The sequence below is a fragment of the Drosophila biarmipes genome, chromosome X (genome assembly GCF_025231255.1).
Source record: "Drosophila biarmipes strain raj3 chromosome X, RU_DBia_V1.1, whole genome shotgun sequence".
NCBI lineage: Eukaryota > Metazoa > Arthropoda > Insecta > Diptera > Drosophilidae > Drosophila > Drosophila biarmipes.
In genome coordinates, this window is record NC_066611.1 from 25,440,578 (window position 1) to 25,461,617 (window position 21,040).

At 41.0% G+C, this 21,040-nt stretch overlaps 1 protein-coding gene across 1 annotated transcript; it reads right to left on the reverse strand.

Moving 5' to 3' along the window:
* Positions 1 to 769: 769 nt before the first annotated feature.
* LOC108024198 (uncharacterized) lies at positions 770 to 17,449 on the reverse strand. Its single transcript, XM_017094047.3, has 4 exons — positions 16,449 to 17,449; positions 2,122 to 3,577; positions 1,830 to 2,021; positions 770 to 1,766 (listed from the first exon to the last, which is right to left on the reverse strand). Exons 1-4 carry the CDS (start codon positions 16,527 to 16,529, stop codon positions 1,558 to 1,560), a joined length of 1,938 nt encoding a protein of 645 aa, XP_016949536.1. The 5' UTR covers positions 16,530 to 17,449; the 3' UTR covers positions 770 to 1,557.
* Between the last annotated feature and the right edge of the window lie 3,591 nt (positions 17,450 to 21,040).

Genomic DNA, 21,040 nt, shown 5'->3' on the forward strand with positions numbered 1-21,040 from the left:
CCACTTTTGACTCTAGATACCCGATAGGCTCCTCTTACTTTAGAGGCTAACTGAAAGTTAACAACCTGCCCCAGTTTGTTATCATTTTCACCTCAAGATCAAATTGCAGTGTTTTTTTTGCAGTTCCAGGAAAAGTCTTTCCTCATATGATCTTTCTCAAGGCTTATTTTTGTATCACTTTATTTTTCCAAGTTAATATACACGTTCTCATATACTGATACAATATATTAGTCTATAAGGCTACAATATCGGGCAATACATTTCCAAAAGTTTGCTTCATACGCTTGTATCAAAATCTCTTGTTACTATTGACTAATCGACAAAAAATATATGCTCCATGATAAATTTAAGTACCCAAAATATACTTATATATAATAGTTTGTGTATATGGTATATCCGAATGTCTCTCAGTGTAGCTATTCCCACCGAGCCCAAAAGTTTGCTACATATATAGTTTACTTGGTCGTTTTCCTTGGTTTTGCATGGATTGTTTTGCATTTATTGCTTATCGGTTGGGTTTAGTTGCATTTTGGTAAGTTATTCTTTTCGATCTACAAGATTAGTCAATGAATTATTACTTTCCAAGGCCGCTGCAAGAAATATATATATATATATTGTGGCATTTCGTTGGCTAGAATCTGGGTCCAGCATTCTTATAAATGAGAAAATCAACCTTTGCCGAGCTTTTTGCAGTACATTTCTATGTCCATGTCGTCTTATTCGATCTTTCTTGTATACTTTTTCAGTTCAATCAACGCACTCTCTTAGCTTTACATGGTGTATATATCGTTTTATTCATATTTTCATAGCTTAGTGGTTTTGTCGTTGCTTAACATCGTTCCTAAGGTACATTTTAAAGCCGATTAATTTTCAACACTTCCTTCTTTTCTTGCCATTGCGCATCACTGTATTTCCAGATGCAGATATCTGTAGTATCTATAAGTAGCGATTAACTTCTAAATTATAAACTATCTTTGAACTATCACATACAAGTTCACTAATAAACAAAAGAGAGAACAGTTAAGGCAAACACATTAAAGGAAGAGAACGGAACAAATCAAAATATAATATTGGGGAGTTTAGATGAACCATTTTTGGTTTTTCTTTTTTTCGTTTTGTAGTTACATTAGGAATTAAACGCACTTTCTTGTGGTTACTTTTGAGGGTTAGTTTCAGTTGAGAGATGTGATTATACAACTAAAACTGACGAATTCTGCTTATCAATAGTAGGTATATATATATTATATGGTAATATGTGTGGTATGGAGTGTGTGTAATTATGACTCTCCAAGATCTTAGGTCTCCCTAAACATATTGCAAAAAAAAAAAGAGCGAAAACGAACAAAATTTCCTAACTAAATTGAGTTTTAATACATTTTGGGGGATTGGCTCCCCACACACTTGAGGGTTCACAAGTTCCCCCCATTTTGTAGGGCAGGGACCCTCTTAAGTATATTTAAAGTTGGGTACTCGCTGGAGGAACTGCTCCCCTCCGCCCCGCGGCGAGACTGTCTTCCTTAAAGTATATCTCTATGGTCCATGATTCCCGCCATCGCCCTACAGCTTCACATCGTGCTGTCCCGTCGTCGTTGTGGCGGGGGCACTTGCATCCTGGGTTGGCAGCTGGGCGGCATCGGCGGTGCGACGCCTCGACTGGATGTACTCCACCAGGTACTCGATGCCCCAGGCCACGGCACAGATCATGATGCACACGCTCTGGGTGTGTATGCAAATCGGATAGCTGTCAGTCACATCCCGAATGAGACCTGTGAAACGGAAAATTACGTAGGTTTAGTAGGGAGTGAGTATACAATTTCTAATTGTCATACCAATTAGGGGTCCAAAGGTGATCACAAACAGGGCTTTGCCCACCAGATGCCAGCCGAAAGCCGAGGGCAATTTCTCCAGCGAACAGTACTCGGATACGGTGAGGGTGAAGTTGCTCAAAGCCGATCCGCGGAAGAAGCCGCAGATCGAAAGCCAAATCATCAACTGAGTCCAGTCCGTCTGCTCAGCCATAACTGAAATGGTCAAAATATTGTGATTTAGTTATTGGAAATACCAAGATTTCAAAGTTTAGTTGTTGGAAACACCAAGGGGTAGTAAAAAGCTGCAACTCACTTGAACGGGTCAGGGCCACGAAAATGATGGACACGAGGAAAATGGTGCGCTTCTTGATGGTGGTACGATCGAAGATGGGTGGCAGAACTATCCTGGCGGCGATGTCCGTGATGGCCGTGATCGAGAGGCAGAAGGCAACGTCGGTTTTCTGGTAGCCCAGATTGGCGAAGAAGAAGGGGGTGACCATCTTGAAGTTCATCTCGGCCACATAAAAAATGGAGAGTCCGAACAGCAGATTGAGGAACATCTTGTCCTTGAGCATATCGATGTCCAGCAGGTCGGCAAAGCGGCGCCAGAAGCCCGGCTTCTTGGCCTTCTTCTTGGCCTCCTCGTCGAGGGCGGCGGCCGCCTCGGCTTGTTTGTCCAGCTCGGTGGGCTTCATCTTGATGAAGCTATCCCGATGACCGCCGAGGACAATGCTGCCCGTCGCGGTGCCGACACGTCGCAGTTCGCGATCGTTCTGCTCGAACTCATCGTCGCCGGTGTTGAGGTGCACCTGGAGAATGGAGCCGGTGAAGTCCATGTAGGAGAGGTTCGAGGTGACCGAGGCCTTGCGGCAGCGCAGCTGCGTGGCATTGACCTCCGCCTGCGAAGTATAGCCGCCCGAGTCTCCATGGGCAGCGGACTGAACACCGGCCAGGGACATAATACGCGGGAAAGTTGGCCTCTTGGGTAGTCCCAGTCTGGTGCCATTCATCGTGTTCATGGCCATTTCGGAGTAGTTCTTGCGCATCGAGTGCTGGTGGGGATGGTGCTTGTGGAACAACAGCGTGTTCATCTCCGGCAGTGCGTCTTCCTCGTTGCCATCCTCCTTGATCACCTTGAACTCGGGCGCGCCTCCTGCCGATGCCGCGCCACCTGCTCCGCCCACCGTCAGCTGGGGCTGCGGGGTGGGCAGGGCCGAGATGCACATCAGCTCCTCGTCGTCGAACTCCTCCTTCATGTGCCACTTCACCGGCTGCAGCAGCACCGATCCGACCGTGGCATTGAGGGCCACGCCCGCCAGCAGCAGCACCGCCCCCCGAAAATCGTAGGCTTCCAGCAGGATCCGCACCAGCTGCGGCATTATCAGCATGCCCATGGCCGTACCGGCCATCGAGAGGCCCACCGCCTGGCCGCGCTTGTGCTTGAAGTAGTGATTTAGGGCCACAAAGGCCGCCGACGTGGAGAGGCCCACGCCAATGCCGTTGATCACTGAGTAGGTGCTCAGGATGTGGGCCATGCTCGTCGCCGGCGATGTGAGCGCCAGGCCTAGACCGCACAGCAGTGACCCGGCGATGGCAACCTTGCGGTAGGAGAACTCCTTCAGCAGCGGCCCCACAAACAGACCCGAAAAGTTCATGCACACGTCCAGTGCACTAATGATGACCGCTGCTCCCGTCGTGCCCACATTGAGATCCTTGAGGGTGTCGCCGAAGAGCAGGCCGAACGACGGCTCGATGGAGCGGGTGGCCAGCTAAAAAGAGAGGTGACAGGTTGTGCATAAGTATTGACTGTACGTGATTATTTGGAATGTTATTCCCCTTGGAAATGTGCTATTTCTTGAAAATGCCCTTTTGTACCTTCTTATTTTTGCATCAATCCATTTATTAATTCAATTTTAGGGTTTAGCAACCGATTGGCCTTTTTTTGGATGAGCAATAATTTATTTCATAGTTTTTTAATTTATATTTAATTTTTTTAATATGCTAACCATATCTTTAGGCACTTTTTTGTATCAATCAAAGGACTTTTTATTATTATTTTGGGGCTATTTTGTACTTTTTTTTTCTGTTACGACGCACTTTGTTCACTTTGTTAGGACATATTTTGTTCTATTCCTCCTTAATTTGTGTGGCTATTGAATATGGAATCCATATTATACATCAGATTATCGACGGGTATTTATTGCTCATCCAGTGGTCGCCCACAACTTAATCGTGCTTCGATTTCTGATCGTTAGGCGCCCCATAAATTATACACTTGCTTTGTGGCGAACATTGGTATTGCTCTTATTCCATTTGTATTTTTATGTGGGCCAATTTGTGCAAGCTAATCTGCCGTTCAGGGGCCGCGTGATTTATCGGCTCTGGAGGCAGAACTTGCTGGGAATTACGTAGAGGAAGAGAGGGCTACTATCAGCGACATGGCATTCTTGGAGGAGTGAGAATAGGAATGGGAATGGGAAAAGGGGGAGTAGGGAGAAATTGACACAACACGTATAACGTCATCGCACGGATAACCATATCGCAAAAATAACCCCTTATCGGTTTTTTTATATTTTCTTTTCAGCGGGGAACAAATTGAGAGACCCTCTAGAGCAACTACGGGTAAGAGGACAAATACAAAAGCCAAAACCCAAAGTCAGCACTACCCCATATCGATGCACTTCAGATGTTCGGTCCTCCAGGCCCCTGTTTTTGCCTTATCGGTTGTGCAATTTCAGTGGGCTTCGTAGACCACGTCAGTCCTTATCAGTGTGCCAGGGACTCGGAATCGGAATCTTCTGGGCAGCGTTCTTTTCCGTTCAAGATCGATTTGATTGATGGATTTTTTTCCTAGAGGTCTTGCGGAACCATATCTATGGCCTGATGCCTGTCATGACTCGAAAATTGAGCATGTCTAATTTGTATTCCTAAAGTGGCTTGGCCTATAAAGTGTACTGAATTTGGCATGAGAATTTGATATTAGATTGGAGGTGCTAGCAGGTTGCCATTCGAATACCGTTTTTTCGCATATTTTGGAGGACAACTAAGCGAAATATGGGTTTCTTTACCCGTTGGAATGATAATTCTAAATTTTCAGCCTGGGTGATGTCTGTTTTTGGCATATCACTTTCCCTTTTTACAATTGTTCTTGGCAGAAAGTTGAATCACTGCCATTTAATATCTACAACATTCAGGCAAATATTTCGATTCTATTATAATACACAAAAAAGCAATTGGTTTGGGAATTACATAGAGTAATAGTGAAACGTTCAATCACTTTTTTATGTCGACTAATAAATCAATCCATTAAGTTTGAATCGCAATGACTCTGCTATGTGGCTATCTATAGATTGCTGTCATCTAGACTCCCGCCGATTTTTCCAGCGCTGTTTGAAAACTACAGCAAACGTTTAATGCTATTGCCCAACTTTTCAAATCTTCTAGTCCCGTTCAGGCATACATATGTAAACTGTGTAGGCGATGGATGGGCTTCTTAAAGTGTTTTATTTGTTTGCGGCTGGCCTGCGATTATTATTGATTGCGCTTTGGTGCTTATTGATTTTCGATTTTTTTAAATTATGGCGCCCGTCCCGAGGAATATATGGTTTTATGGGGCGTTTCGGTTGTAGCCTTAATTGCTTGATAATTGAATTATCAGAACTCATAATTGAAGGAGAAAAACATTCGAGGGAAGAACAACACGCGCTCACTAGGTGTTTTCGCAGTAAACGCTGCTTAAATGGTTCCAATCATTTGTGATCGCGGGGGTGAAGTCGATATTGGGGTCCCATAATTCACTTTTGGTTCCCACACTTTGATTTCAAGCCGGTCAATTCCAGTTGATTGATCAATCGTTCAATAAATGAAATTATTTCGGTTGGACCTAAAGAACCAATATAGATTGAGCTTAGTGACAAGTCTCTACCAATGGTTTACAAAGAGGGCATATATGTTTTGAAGATTTCTCCAGTTTTCACCCAGATTAGATACTGAGGCTTTCTATATGCCTTGTAATGCCCAGCGCCAGTGAACTTCCTCTTTAACAAGGAAATCTCAATCAACGCGTGTTTTTTTCTACACAACAATATTTTAGGAATACCAACAAATAATCCCGCACCAGTTTTTATTTTCAATTTGCACATTTTCAGCGGCGACGGCGGGTTTATTGTAATGTGTAAATACATTTCTAGTTAGCCTCTTGCCTGCTGTTGGGGATTGTTTATTAGCCATTGCTATATATGTGGCATATAATATACATATATCCACACACATGTTTTCTTATATTTGGCTTGACTTGGCGTGTTGTGCTCGACAATTTTAGCGAAAAACATCCAAAGACAAACAGCAAACCCGATAACAACCAAGTGGGGAACAGAGATCTGGGACTTCGGATATGGCTCCAAATCAGCTTATTGATTTATGTGTGTTGTGCTGGGTATAATTTAATCGTGGAGGGGGAACCTAAGATGCGAAATTTGCACAATTAGCTGCTAACTTATTTTTAAGCATTTCGTGCAATATTTTCGAATCCAATTTACAAGTGGTTGATGCCCTGTTGCCGTTTCCTGCGTGAAATTAACGTGACACTTGAGTGTTCGCAACGAAAGTCGCGATATATGTACAGGGTACACATATACACAGATATATCGTTGACGGTCGCTCTACAGACAATATTACTTAACATTCGCCAGCACGCCCTAAACACATTGTCTCCTAGCTCAATCAACTTAATTGGAAGGGTTTAGCGAATAGAATTGTTCAGTTTTTCAGGTCAGAAAGCTTTATTTAAAAGTGTTCCGCCCATACATATATAGAAACTACTTAAAATGTGATTTATAGGTTTTTTTCCTAAGTGGTTCAAGTTTTCATTCCTACCTTCTGAGGAATTCTGTAGATGTCAAACGCTTGAGTACTCATAAATTGCACTTCCCAATCGGAAGCCACACGTTCATTGCATTTGGTTTAATTTCTATAGTTAAAAAGGCATATATTTCGAATATTTTTTATCGTTGTATTATTTATAAGTTAATTTACAGATGGGAAAGTTACTTTCTTTGCATGGTTTGTTTATTTTGAGTTTTGTCTTAGATATTTCTTAGATATTCATATTTTGGTACTTTATATAAGACATAAGAAATATTGAGTGGCTCTATAAAGTGCTGTAGGATAATAATAATAGTGTTGGTTACTTAAATATGACCAGGAAAATATCACTCGATAAAAGTGACCTTATTAATTCATCACTATTAAAATATTCGGAAAACTAATGTTCCTAAAGGACGACTTTTTTGATTATTATTGTCTGATTAGTGGTGTATATTGCCCATCTATTCTTAGTATTTTGCCCAGCTTAAACCAATATCACAATATGTAAATATAGCACGTCTGCGTCCCGGGATACGAAAAGTTCCACTGGCTGTCTATCTGGAAAGATATTGGACGAGGCATTTGGGAGCCACTTGGCGGCGCGTGTGTGTTACTGGTTTCGAATTCACTTTTGGCGTGTTATCAATTTTCAAGTCCAAAGTTCGTGTCTCTTTCCTGCGTGCGAATCGTACGCGATGGGTGGGATCCGGTGGGATGGTGTGGATACAACCCATATTATTATGCCACCATAATGTGTCACCCTCATGTCAACGATGACGTTGTCGAGCGGACGTCATTTGATTCTCCACTTCCATCCACTTTTCGAGAAAGCTCTTGACCACCGCCGCAAATCAAGACCCATTCATCCTATCGATTTCCCATTAAGTTTTGCGTGGCATTTTTTATGCTTTCCACTTTGATATTTCATCATTGCTCCGGTGTTGTGTTCCGTCCTTCACAATTCGAACTCTATATAAATATTTAAAAGGTATCTGCAGGGCATATTCTAAGGTCAATTTTCAATTTGATAAGGAGTGAAGAGGTAATTTCCGGATAGGTCTGGGCTACCTGGGCAATGGTAATTGCTTCAGAAGTTAGTAGCTCATTTATATGTACAGCAGGAGCGGTCAATTACTGCTAATCGGCTAGAGAAATTGTAAAATTATGTAATTGGGGATGCCTAATGAATTTATTTCCAGCTCTACCGCACGCATTTTTCACTTTGTTGCGCGGAAAATCACATTTTTTCTAAAGTAATATTAACGTAATTGAAGGGAATCATGCAAGCGTTGGCTGTTTTTATTTGTTTCTACAGAATAAAGCTTAAAAAAAGTAAAACAAAGTGAATAATCTATACTTAAACAATCTGTATTTTAATTCCCAGTGATGGGGATTTGGTGTAAACATTGGTGAGGTGGATATTGTCAAGTTCAGCTCAAGGGACGGGGACCAGGGATGAAGTGGTAAAATGACCTGTAAACCCGTTCAGTTCAATGGATTTTATTCAGATTCAGTTACCCCTCAGATTGCCGCCGTCTTAGCTCAAATTTACATATTGCCGTATTTTCGTATTTTCGTTTTTTTTGGGTAACTTTACGAGTGCCTTGAACTTGAAGAACTCCAGTGTTCTTCTCGGCAAAATATATAACACATTACAGTTAAAAAAAGTGCTCTATACGACGCATGAGGCGCAGAAGACGATCCCCAGTGAATAAATATGTTCGAATTGAAATTGAATTGTGGCTGTTGCTGGGCCCTCGTGGCAATTGAAGCAATTAATTGTGAAGTACATTTCACTACCGCCGAACCAAAACGAACAAATTTCAACTCAACTCAGCTCAGCTCAGCTCGACTCGAAAAAACTGAACTTAACTGAAGGGGTATTCGGCCGCTGCCAAACATTTCAATTAAAACCGCACACCAGCACAAAGTAATAATAATGAAAACGAAACAATAACAAAAAGTTGACTCGACATTGCCATAAAACAAAAGCCGTCGCAAAGCTGAACTCGAAATTGAATCGAACTGAATCGAGTCGAAGCCAAGTCAAGCCTATCCTATCCAATCGGAACTGTACTACAGTTAGAACTCGATATAATTGTAGCTTATCAAATTTAATTGGTTAAATACTAATGTTAATTTTGAAATGTGATCATAGAGAAGGGTTCAATATTTTAAACTATTTTTTGTAAGCGTCGGCATACAAAAGTATACACTTTTCTAGTGTGTCTGGCTGTGTCAGCGAGGTTCTACTGTTAATGGGGCACCAAACGGATCGGATGGAGGCCTAATGTTGGGGCTGATGGCTCTGGTGGTGAAGCTGTTTTGCTAGCTTGCACATGATCACAATCATGCGATTTATCCAACGGACATCGTTCTTGTGCAGATGTCTCACTCAGAAAAAAGATGATATGATATAAGGATTTTATAAGCACGAATCGAATCTATCCATATAGCATAAGAAAATTTCCCATTCCTCAATATAATTCACAATTATGGTATTCAATTCTAATTTTTTTTTTTATATTTCTACTCGATTTCACTTTATAATATATACATTTTAAACAATGAATTATTGACATAATACCCAAGTAAATATAAAAAAAAAGGTTTATCGATTTTTGAAATTGGTAAAATAAGTACTTTGCATCAGAAGAAGAAGAAAACATGATCATATGTAGAACATATTGAAATAAGCCCTATTATCAATATTTAATTATCAATAAAAGTCAAAGTGACGTTATTATATTAACGATTTGACAAAAATTGTTAAAAAATGTTACAAAAGCTTCTACATCATTTTGACAATAGAAAACTATAGATTAATAATCCGAAAACATCGTATATTAGGAATTATAAAATTGGGTTACCTAAAATTGGATTACTGTTTATTATCTGTGCAGATACAGATAGACGGCATCATACATATGCAGATACAGAAGCAGTTAGGAGAGCAGCTGTTCGAGCTGCTGTAAGCTGCAAACGAGTTTGAATTCCTTTTTCTCTTGCTCAGGGGGCAAGCAGGAAGAGCCCTGGTGCAACTAGCAACTTGCAACCGAGTCACGTGATCGTCAGCATCAGCTGCTGGCGGCCTTTGTTGTGGCTAAAACCGGATATGCCCCAAGAAGGCGTCGTCACATGTGGGTTCGCCTGTTGACTATTGACATTGGATGTGGGGACCCGTCGATAGGGCTTGTAGGAGATCGTTTATTTCTGCCGCCGCCAGATATTGAGGCCAATGCAAAAATAAATTGGGTACCGAAGAAAGTTTTCTTTTTTTACGAATTCATTTACAATCTGTTTTCTCTCTTTGTGAGGCCTGCCTTGTGGCAAAAACGTTTTGGTTTTTCTATGCTTTGGTATTAATTTCAGAGAAATATCGAAAGGGAAATTGATTTGACTGAGGGGGTCTTTTCCGAAATTAGACCTCAAAAATCTACAGCAAAACAAAAGTAATCTGATTAATAAGTAATGCATAATTAAAACATCAATCATCAATACCTATCACTGCAGTTCTGAGTGTATAATCTAATGCAATTTGTTTAGAGGTCGTATATTATATGTACTACTGAAATTAATTTATAGTAACGAAGAAATGTAGGTGTCCCCTAAAAGTATTTTATTGATCTATAGATCTAAAGATTAAACAACTGTATCTTGCCCTATTGTTGCGAAGTCGGCTGATCTGCTGCCTTAAATGGTTGAATATCACCACTTAGTTTATGGGGAAAGAATGTCTGGCGCGTGGATTGGGAATTAGCACCCATATCCCATGGTGATAGCCATCGAATCCACTTCCACATCTCGTGCGACTGCACAATAGTGTCTTTATATGTCCAAAGATCCGAGTAGATCTTTCTCCTGCTGCTGCCCGCTTTTAGCAGTTGTTAAAATTTAATTAACATTCAGAGATCGCAGCACACTTTTGGATGGGATCTATTGTTTGGTTTTAGCATTAACCTGCGAGTGCTCATTGTGCAGCTTCTGTATGAGAAGTGTGTTTGCTCAGTTAAAGGCGTTCGCATCTTGTTTGCACGGGTGCTTCTGCGACATCTGTATATATCATGGTATACCAGTATATTTCGAACGCTTACTGTGCTCTATTTTAATTTAATTTATTGTCTGTCTCGCTCCTGGTACTCGGAATTTGTCGAAGAAATAAGCTCTAATTTGCATAAAACAGAGGCAATGTGCGCAGACACATATTCAGATAAAACGTCACGACTAACGAGAAAATACGGGAGAGGGAAACTACAAAGTTAGGACACAACTTTTGTAAATGGATGCATATTTAAGCGTTTTACGCACAGCACTTTCTATTTCTCTACCCCAATATAAATAGAATACCTACTTGTACTACTTCCCGGACAGCTTTTTAAGGTATTGTTGCTATAATTGCCTTTCTAAATGGAAACATTATTTTAACGGCCATTCATTTGAACCATAAGTATGAATAATAGTAAAACCCCAAAGCTTTCCCTCACATGTCTTGCCTAAAGAGTCGAATATCCGAATGTCAGAGCCTCTGAAAATCCCCCATTTAAAGCAACCATCTGATTCGAAAGACGTTAACTTATCTGAACACCATTCGGAAATGTTCTAATTGGCTTTTGAAGTGCGACGACACTAATGCCACTTCACGTAAAAAAAACACATATAGGCGGCAGTATGTACGTTCGCGTGAATGTGCGAGCATTTCCAGATATAGATTGTTCGACTCGAGTGAAGCATGCCGGATACTTTTATGACGTATTGGGTGAGCATGCGTTGGTCGAATGCTAAACGGTCGCCAGATCGGTCAGACACTGAATTCAGAGGCCGCGGGATGATTAGAGCCCACCCCAGAGAGCACCCAAGTTCCCAAACTCGATCTCTCACGCCCGCCTTACATGTGCGGTTCCCAGACGCTAATCAAAATCCGCATATTCTAATTATCAATTAAGCCGATGTCCTAAATTTTAAGCTTAATTGGCATGGCACTTGCTGATTTGCGGAATTTTGTGCTCTTGGGCTCTGGTAACATCTTGAGCCCATGAGCCAATGTGTTAATCGCACCTGATAATGATAACAGAGGCCGAAACAAAAACGGAATCACAATATGTGTCTGTCGTAACGACAACTGGGCGAATCAATGATGGCTCTGCTTTGTATATTGAATTACTGGCTTCGCTCCTTTTCTTTCAAACTCCAAGAGGAAACAATGGCTTAAGACAAAAAAAAAAAAACAGACCTAAAAGAGCCCTCTTTTTCAATTTTGACCTGAATTACTACATACATGATTACTAAAAAATAGATAAACAAATCAGAAATATCCAGAAAATAAATGAAACTGTTAAAGAAGTATGTTGTATACATCATGCGGGTTTTTGTAAGAATACGGTATCATCTATATTTCAGGCCAATGAAACACTCGGACATGAAAATAAATTATTTAGTTCAAGAATATTATATATATATAGATTTATGTCTTCTCAGAACACAATATACCCCGACTTTTTTAGATGAAACCTAAAGAGAGCACCCACAACATTAACTTGGTATTCATTATTGCGCTGACACTGAACACACAAAGGCGAGAAAGCACCACATTTAATTAATAGGTAAACAAAGACAGCAAATCAGACGACATTCTCTCGGCAAAAAAGTGGCTAGTAAAAAGAATAGATCGGCGACAACGTGAGTTCAAAGTCAGTGGAGCAAAGTCCACCGTGAATATACCGAAGAGATCTTCGGTGTTCCTCAATCGTTGTGCAAATTTCATCATCATCAGTACCATCATCACAATCGCCGCTTTTTTTTCTTGCAGTCGCCAAAGTTTGATCGAAACACGGTTGCAAATCAATCACAATCAATTAAAAATGGACGGGTGGCAAAGTCAACCAATTGACCCACGGATTTCAGAGCATTTTCCATAGTTTTTCCTTTGAGTTTGGCGGAACGTTTAATTCAATTGCACATTCGTTTCCTTGTTCTGGCAATCTTCGACTATGTCAAACCCTTTCCCATCATTTTTATGGATGGGCTGCTTGATTGCAGTGAAAAACGAAGCGATAAGTAATGATTAATCACAGTGACACGTCGTCCTTTCTTCTATGGAATATAAAACATATGTTAATTAAATGTTTTATTTTCTCCTATACCTGCTTATCTGCATAGTTTTTTCTCCTCTCGCTGCTTTATTTAGCCGGGTGTCGCTATCGGTCACGTGCTTTTGCTAATGGGTTCAGCGGTTCTTTGTTTTGGGGCCTTACGTAAACACTTTCCACCGAATTTTTAATTGGATTGCTCGGATATTTGGCTATATAACAATTCGTTCTTTATCATTGCGTCTGGCCTTGCAGACAGATAGACGACGCTGTTGTTTTCCGCTTGGGAAAACTTAAATGGAGGAACGAGGAACTTTATATGGCAAATAATTTTAATGCTACTTATCAGACGGTTCAATTGTAGTAGCAAACTGATCGTACACAAAAAAACGCTATATTGTGACCAATTTATTTTGGTGATTCTATGGAAATCCGATTTCCAGTAGGTATTTTTCAGCATTGCCCCCGAATAGTCTTCAAATTGGTAGATTACTAGGTTCGTAAGTTCTTTACGGTCATGCTTCCGGCTAGATTGCATGGTAAGGGAAAAATAAACTTCTTCAGGGGTCCAGGCTTGGCAACAACTTTTATTATTTTGCAAGACTCATGCTGTTTTGTAGCCTGGACAAACAGCCTCAAAAATGTATTGTTTATGGTGCACACATATCTCTATTGGGTTTTCGTGTTGTATAAGGTTCAAGTGCTAATTTGCCTCGTAAATGATTTAAAAGCGATTAAACGTGTGCCCCGTCGAAGATAATGGCGGCTAACGGAACGAAAACAAACAAAAGTTGCGATTGCGATTAGAAGTCGTTCGAACTTAACCTATAATCGAAACCCACACATAATCGAGTGACTGGCATATCAGGCAGTCGCCATCTAACCCCCATATATTTCCTCTCCCAGCTTTGATGAAGATCGATTTTGTTTTCGCTCCAAACAGATGTGTAGGTACATACTTTGTGTGCACCTTTCGTTATATTGTGCCGAGGATCAATTAAATTTTACGAGTGTTTTAAATTTTCTACCAAGGGGTACACACTACTCGACTTTTTGCCAGTCGAAGTCTAAATGAGTTGGGCGTGTGACCAAGTGGGTCACAAATACCTTATCAACCTTATTTCCATGGGACGTATTGCACGGCCATGATTCAGGACAGCCTTAATCGACTGATTGGGAGATGATTAAGATCTTGTTTTCGTTATTGTCGGCCCACCTCTTTGGGTTTGATGGAAGGTCGAGCGACCGTGGCACTGCATAGCCCTAACCTAAATATTATAAGATTCTCTGTTTCGCAACCCTTTCTACTTGAGCCCACCCCTTGTTTTTTCGCATGCATCCCAAAGTGTCATGGGTTTTATGGTCTCTATAAGTATATGGGCATACAAAAGACTAGGCGAATTTCGTGCCAAACACTCGATTTGTTTTGCAAATGGCGCATTTCTGGTGTGGTTTTTTGTCTGCTGCTTTGTTTTTGCTGCAACAAATGTTGGGTGGGGATTGGCTGGAGGAGGTCATCATGGGTCGACCGATAAATATCTGAACTAAGATTAGTCGGCCCAGAGATACGATTAATTTACCTTGTATGTTCGTATTTCTATAGAACGGAACTTATGTGATCAACAAAATTAAAAATTGAGTGCACTTGCTGGCTGTCCACCATCACAACTGGCCAAACCGCCCTCGAATAGGCTGTCACAACGCATTTGGCTTCAATGACCGAGCCATTGACACTCAATATGTGCTCACATCCTAACCATTCCCACCATCTGTTCCGATGATTATTTCCAGAGTCGGCACTCTCAACCCAGGTGTTATAGGAGCAGGAGCCTCTAATGCTCTTCGTATCATTGTCTCCACACTGCGGAGAAGACGCATAATCAGTGCATGGGACTACGGGACTATGGCACTAAGTACGGCTGTCAATTTTCAAGATCTCCGCTTGGCCACACACAATTATCATTTGTAATTGCACATCGCCCGGACTCATTTACCAAGTCGCTCGGCTATCGCTGATATGGAAAGAGGGTAATTTTAGGACTGTTGCATAATTGGCATGATCTGATTTCGTGACATTGAAAGTACTTCATACTGGCTATGCGTCACTCAGCAAATATTGTAACTTGTTCAGGTGGGTATCTCCTCTGAAATCCCGTGATGCAATCACTCTTTCTTTCTTTCAGTCACTTTTATGGTGCGTAAGTAATACTGTGCAATATGCATTCCCTTGAAGCAAAGTTATGTTACCATGCTAACAATCCTTCTTTGTATCTTAGGGCGAAAACACAGTAAAAGATGCAAGAAAGGAAAGCTAGTTAATGATGATCTCCATAGTATGACTGTAACGATGACAGCGATACCATTACAAATGTGTCAGGGTGAGTGTTTTTTATATATTTAATTTGATTTTTTGGGAAATTTCCAATCGCTCAAACTCCGTGATTTACCTATATTAAATGCAGAATAGTGTGCCAGTTGATTCTCAGTTCTGCCATCACCTCTGCGGTGCCTCGAAATTAACTAAATGCAAACAATGTTGTACATAGGCATACATATAAGGAGCCCGGGCGAACTACAAAAACTGAGAACGAAAAAAAAGAAAAACACTGCTGAAACGCATTTTCGAGATCACGCGGCGGGTGCGTGACCGCCAGACAGATGCGAACCGAGAACACACAGAAAACTCTTTGCCACGATCGGGGTCTCCTTTTTGTACTCCACTCTATACTCGTATTTCTCAGTCTGCCCTTTTTAAGTTAGGCCACAGCTGTTCATCACAATGAGTTTATAGCAGAACCAGATTCAAACCCAGGTTTGGATTCACCTTCAGATAAAGGAAGATCGGGTAGAGCTCCAAACTGTTTGTCAAAGTCATGAATAATAAAAGCATGAATAAATAGCATTTTTAATGATGCATAAATATAGAAGTTAGTTGTCAGTTGATTCGAGCCAAATATAATATATAAGGGTTTATTTTGAAAGATCTGTCGAGCGCTGCGGAACCAAACATTCAAACTGTGACAAATTAGTCAAGGGTATGGAAAATCGAAAGTACAAAAGAAATCGAAATGGCTTTCCCTTGAAGAGGCCTTCAAAACTAATTTGATTCTCTTGTTTGAGATCTTTATCCTGATTTCTAGCTTTTGATATTTTAAATAACCAGCTAGTTAATAGGCTGTTGCTTAAGCAATAAGAACTTTGGCAATTTAAAGGCCGTTTGATTCGCATAAACACCGGCATTTGTGCCCTCCAACAATCTTTTTTCTTTGTTCAAACACGTCCCTTAGGGTACTCACTATTAGTGAAATCGGGCTGCATGCCGCCCCCACCAATACGCCAACACAGGTAGCCCCATAAATCGGAGTGTAAACACATGTGAAGTGCGGGGAGGACCAGAAGCATATTGAATTTCGTCATATTTCATTTGAATCTTATCGTCCATGTGAAAACAAGTTTACCACGAGCCATATAACTATGAAATGCCATGGGGCATTGGAACTAACCTATCCTAAGTGCGAATGCGGAAGGTGAGGCGGCGGGGCAGAAGGGTTGTGTGGAGTTCTATAGCTCGGACCGAGGGGTTAGCTTTTGATTGGCCTATATTGGAATGTTCGAATGCCTCGCGGGGGGGTGGCGAATCTGTAAATCTAGTATTTAATCAGGGGAACCCGAACCCGGGGGGACTTACGTTGACCAAACTAACGCCGAAACAAGCCACCCATCCCCATCCGCCGTCGGGGGCCACCTTCCTGGGCTGTTTGGTTGCCATTTCTGCTGTGTGTCTTTGTTGTGAGTGCCGTGGGTTCTCCTGCTCGGCTCTTTCTTCTGCTGGACGCTTTGCTTTTGTTTTAGTTTTATTTTGGGTCTCTATATATGAGGCGTAGTATATAGATGTATATAGATGTATGGATACTTTTTACGTTGCGGTTTTTTGTTTTCCGTCTGTGTGGTTTGCTTTTGATGAGAGATCTAATTATATTTGTTCGTTTCTTTGATTTTTAAACAGCGCACTTGAACATAAAAAAACACAAATAAAAAACAGACGGACACTTTGTTTTCTAAACGTTTGGGCTTGAGTTATGCGTTTTCCACGTTATTTTCTTATCACATTGGAATTTTGTTTTGAAATCGGTGATTTGTGTTTCTTTTTTAAGGCACTTGGGTGTATATATTTTTAAGTAATTCCCTTTGGTCAGTTGATAATTTTTTCATTTGTTTTGGTCAGCGTGGTTTTTTTTTTTTTTGATTCGTTCCAGCTGTTTCACTATTCTTCCCTTCGTCCGAGGGGGTGTAGTTCTGTTGTTGTTTTTGTTCTGGTGTTTTGTCTACCGAAGGGGGTGGTGGTCGGGGGTGGTATGCGGGCCTTTGTGGCCTACGTTGCGTCGCTCTCAGCGGACTTCTGCCGTTTGGTAGTGTGGTCGCCTCGCACAGCGCTATTTATTACAAAAGAGGGGGGCGGCAGGCGCTCAATGTCTCCGTCTCTGTCTCCGTCTCCACTTCCGTCTCCCTCTCCCTCTCCTTTTCACCCTGACCGTCGCTGTCTCCTTCTCTGTCTCGTCGCCTGTCCGCTGTCTCGCTCGCTCTCTAGTCGCGTCTCTTCCTCGGTTTCGATGAGCTACGCGCGGCTGTTCAATCGATACTGAAATACGGAATACGGAATACTGAATACTGACTGCGACTGCCGTTGCCGTTGCCGTCCCGTCGCTGCTCTGGTGCTCTGGTGCGCTGGCCTGACTGCCGTCGCCGCCACCGCCGCCACCGTCGCCACCGCCGCTGCTTCAGTCGCCGTTCCCGTCGTCGAACAGTGGGGCAAGAGCCAATGGTTGGCCAACTGGAACCACAAACCGATCCCACAGTTTATGGGCTATTTTAAGCTGTGTTATCAGAGCCTAAAACTACATGAATTCTGAAGGTTTCAACGGAGTTGTAGATGGGGGTACCGCCCGAACTTCTTGTTTCATACTTCTCCCACATTCAAAACATTTCTAAGCACCCGGGTACAGATTTATTTTTGAATTTCTGCATTCGAGTTGTCCTGATCCTTCAAAAATCTACAAGGTCTGATTTAAGTATTTTTACAAAGTGGCAATATTTGTTGTTAGGGGATTTAGAGAATAAAAGTTAAAGAAAATATGATAAAAAAAAATTGTTTTAAATCAACCACACAATTGAATGCTTTATTCTTAGCTAATGTATTAAGAATGTTTAATGGAGACTGTGAGTCGGGGGCTTTGACGTGCAAACTTTTTCTAATCCTGCAAATTCTTAGGCATATATATTTTTTCTCGATTTTTTGTTTTGGCTTCTATACTTCTTTGGCATACCGATTTCGATCATCACACCATACTATACTCTAGCTTTGATTTTTAATTTTGTATGTTTTGTTAAACCATTCGGATCCTTTGGAAAATGTAAGAACATTTATAATTACATTATTCATTTATTCATATTCGTCTATTCGTCTGGGAAGTGTAAGGGACTTTATATCACGAACATCCTTTAATCAAACGAAACGAAACCTCGCAATCTAATCAAGAGCAGGCCCAAAGGAAGCACGTGAATCGGACTGGAAAGTCGCCATTCGGGACCACTGTGGCCCAGTGCCGTTCCATCCAGAGAGAGTCGCCACGAAGTCCGTGAGTGTGTTTGTGCCCGTTGGCGTTGCTGCTTTCTGTGTTTCAAGATCGCGTTCTAATGTCGACAGAGAAAGAGAGAGAGAGAAGTGGCTTACTTTGCTTGCCAAAAGTCACAAACAGTGCGCCTTGCTTCTTTGTTTACATTCGTTCTTTGTCTGCAGTCGCTGCGCTGCGTTTGCAGGCTCTTCCCCTCCGCCTCCTTGCGTTCTTCACTTGGCCTTTTTGACGCGGCTGCAGTTGCGCAAATGGTCTCGCTCTCCGGCTCTTATCGCTCTCGCGCTTCTCTCCTATAAACTTGTTGCTTCTGCGTGTGTGTGTCTACAGTGGGCCTTCGATAGTTAAAATGAAGATTATTGTGCCAACGATGACAGAATGTACCCTAAGCTTTATATTTTACATTATTAATCTAAGATACAGCAAAAATGCTAGAATTTTTTTTGCTAAAACGTATTTGTCTCATCAATACCTATTGATTGACCCAAAAGTTGACCCAAAACGCGCACAAACCGCCCATAACTGTGGTGGCCCTGTTGCGATGTTTAGCTCACATTAATTTGTCTCATAACAACCTTTCGATTGACTTAAAATTTTTGCGACGCCCATTTAAACGCCCCCAAAGGGCTTAATCGCTTAAAACTGTCTGTTGCGCCCACATAACAAATACCAAAATAGCCGGTAGGTGGCGCTTTACAATATTTCTTTGCTGCTTATATATTTCCATGTTTATTTTGCTTCCTCAAACTGAGAAACGGGTATCTGATAGTCGAGGCACTTTATCATAATTTAAATGAAAATTCCATTAGAAAACTTTCGAAATTTTAGGTATAGATTATTTTTGCTGAAATAAAAAAAAGCAAATGGCTGAACCCGCAGCACTGTCATACGAGTTCGTCAAAGAATCGATAATTGGTCGTCTCTAAACAGATGGGGAGGATGTGGGGCAATGACACCACGCACAACCACGTAGGATTTTCACGCGAGTTCTTAAGGCTGAGTGCCTGAAACAGATTGTGAACTTACTAGCCTTTTCTCTGCGAGATGTAGCCACAACTGAAGCTTCGAAAAGGGCCTTTTAATTGCCAAACATGTAATTAACAGTGTAGCATTAACTGCATTTATTGAAAATTGAAACATAAGTGTAGTTATCTTATTGGTAATAAATTGCTAAAATACACGCTTCTGTTTGTAGGTGCAGACATTTTATAAATAAATAAACAAATATAACGCAATACGTATAGCTATAAAATGTCTGGAGGGACAACTCTGCAGATGTGAGTTCTTTTTTGTCCTTCCTGCTACAACTTGTTGCTCAGTTGGTTACGACACCCACTCTACGGATGTGTGTTCATGAGTGGATGACTCTGTGTGTGCCTCTCCTTTTATGTCCTAAACAAGGATGTGCTATAATGTTAGGGTTCACTTGACGGCGAAAGAACGTAGACAGGATTACTAGCCATACCTAGCCATACGTTCAAATATGAATTCGCCAGTTTATACATGTTAGAAACCTGGACAAAAAAACTTAAAAATTTATAACATTTAGATTAATTATTTTATTGTAAAAATTATTTCACTTAATTAAATCTAGGTTCTATAAGATGTTTACGGTGTATTCTGTATTGAACTTTTCTAAGTTGACTGTTTTGTTTCTTTTTACCCCCTACAAATTAGCTCCCCTGATGTTGACAGTTGTAAAAAAAAACGAACTGCGCCAAATTTTTTAGCATTGGGTTAACAGAGGGAGAAAGAACTTGGCGAGAGCTTTCTGTTTGTTGGCTGCCTGGATTTGGCAGATATTCATTTCCAGACGTTTGATATTGTAATTGTAGTGTAATATTATCAAATAGACCGAGGTGCATTGAACCTGAATCATCTCATCGTGACTTGTTTTCAAAATCATTTTTTTGATTTTGTAACTTTCCGCTCGCAGAGTAACATTTCATTTATTGCTTCGGTTCATAACCCTTTTGCAGCTGATTTGTCGTCACACAGAAAACTGGTTATTCTCTAGCTCGCCTAATTTGCACATTTTTTTTATATTTATCCACGGGGTGATTAGTCTAAAGAGGAATGTTTGTACACATAGGCATTTTTTGCATTGATAACAAAGTAGCGGCTTAAGAATAATAAAAAAGAAAAGGCCGGGCGCTTATCACAAACCTTAGTCGGTAAAAAATGTAAGTTCGTTTTTATGGGCATTTTTGTACGTGGAAAGACTAGAACTTGCCGATGCAGTACCAGGAAATATAGATTAGTTCATATTGTATACTATCTCTTATTAAATAATAGTTCTTTTTATACCAAGTCGGTTTTTATAAACCATTATAACGTTACATGGGTTCACTGGTATAAAAATAACTTCCCTGAACTCAACTGGCCGCCAATGCTTGTTCAATTTTTTCCGCATTCAATTTCAGTGTCATTGATCGTTGATATTGATGTTGTGATGACTTGGCTCGTGATATTCACGTGCTCCTTCCCATTCATCCCGGTCCCGTCTTCCGCAGTGTCACAAGATTCTTGTTAAAATTCGAACTTTGGATTCTGCGAGGCTGATGGCCAAACGAATTTTGATTAGACTTTATTGCTGCATCACAAGAGATGAGATCATAATAATGAAGAACTGAGCGTTTGGCAATCCAAA

Excerpts from the sequence above, each read along its gene's own strand:
- LOC108024198 (XM_017094047.3), bottom strand. The coding sequence starts at position 16,529 with ATGGCAACCAAACAGCCCAGGAAGGTGGCCCCCGACGGCGGATGGGGA. Across the intron at positions 3,578-16,448 it reads TCGGCGTTAGTTTGGTCAAC|CTGGCCACCCGCTCCATCGA; the intron begins GTAAGTCCCCCC and ends CTCTCTTTTTAG. Across the intron at positions 2,022-2,121 it reads CGTGGCCCTGACCCGTTCAA|TTATGGCTGAGCAGACGGAC; the intron begins GTGAGTTGCAGC and ends TGACCATTTCAG.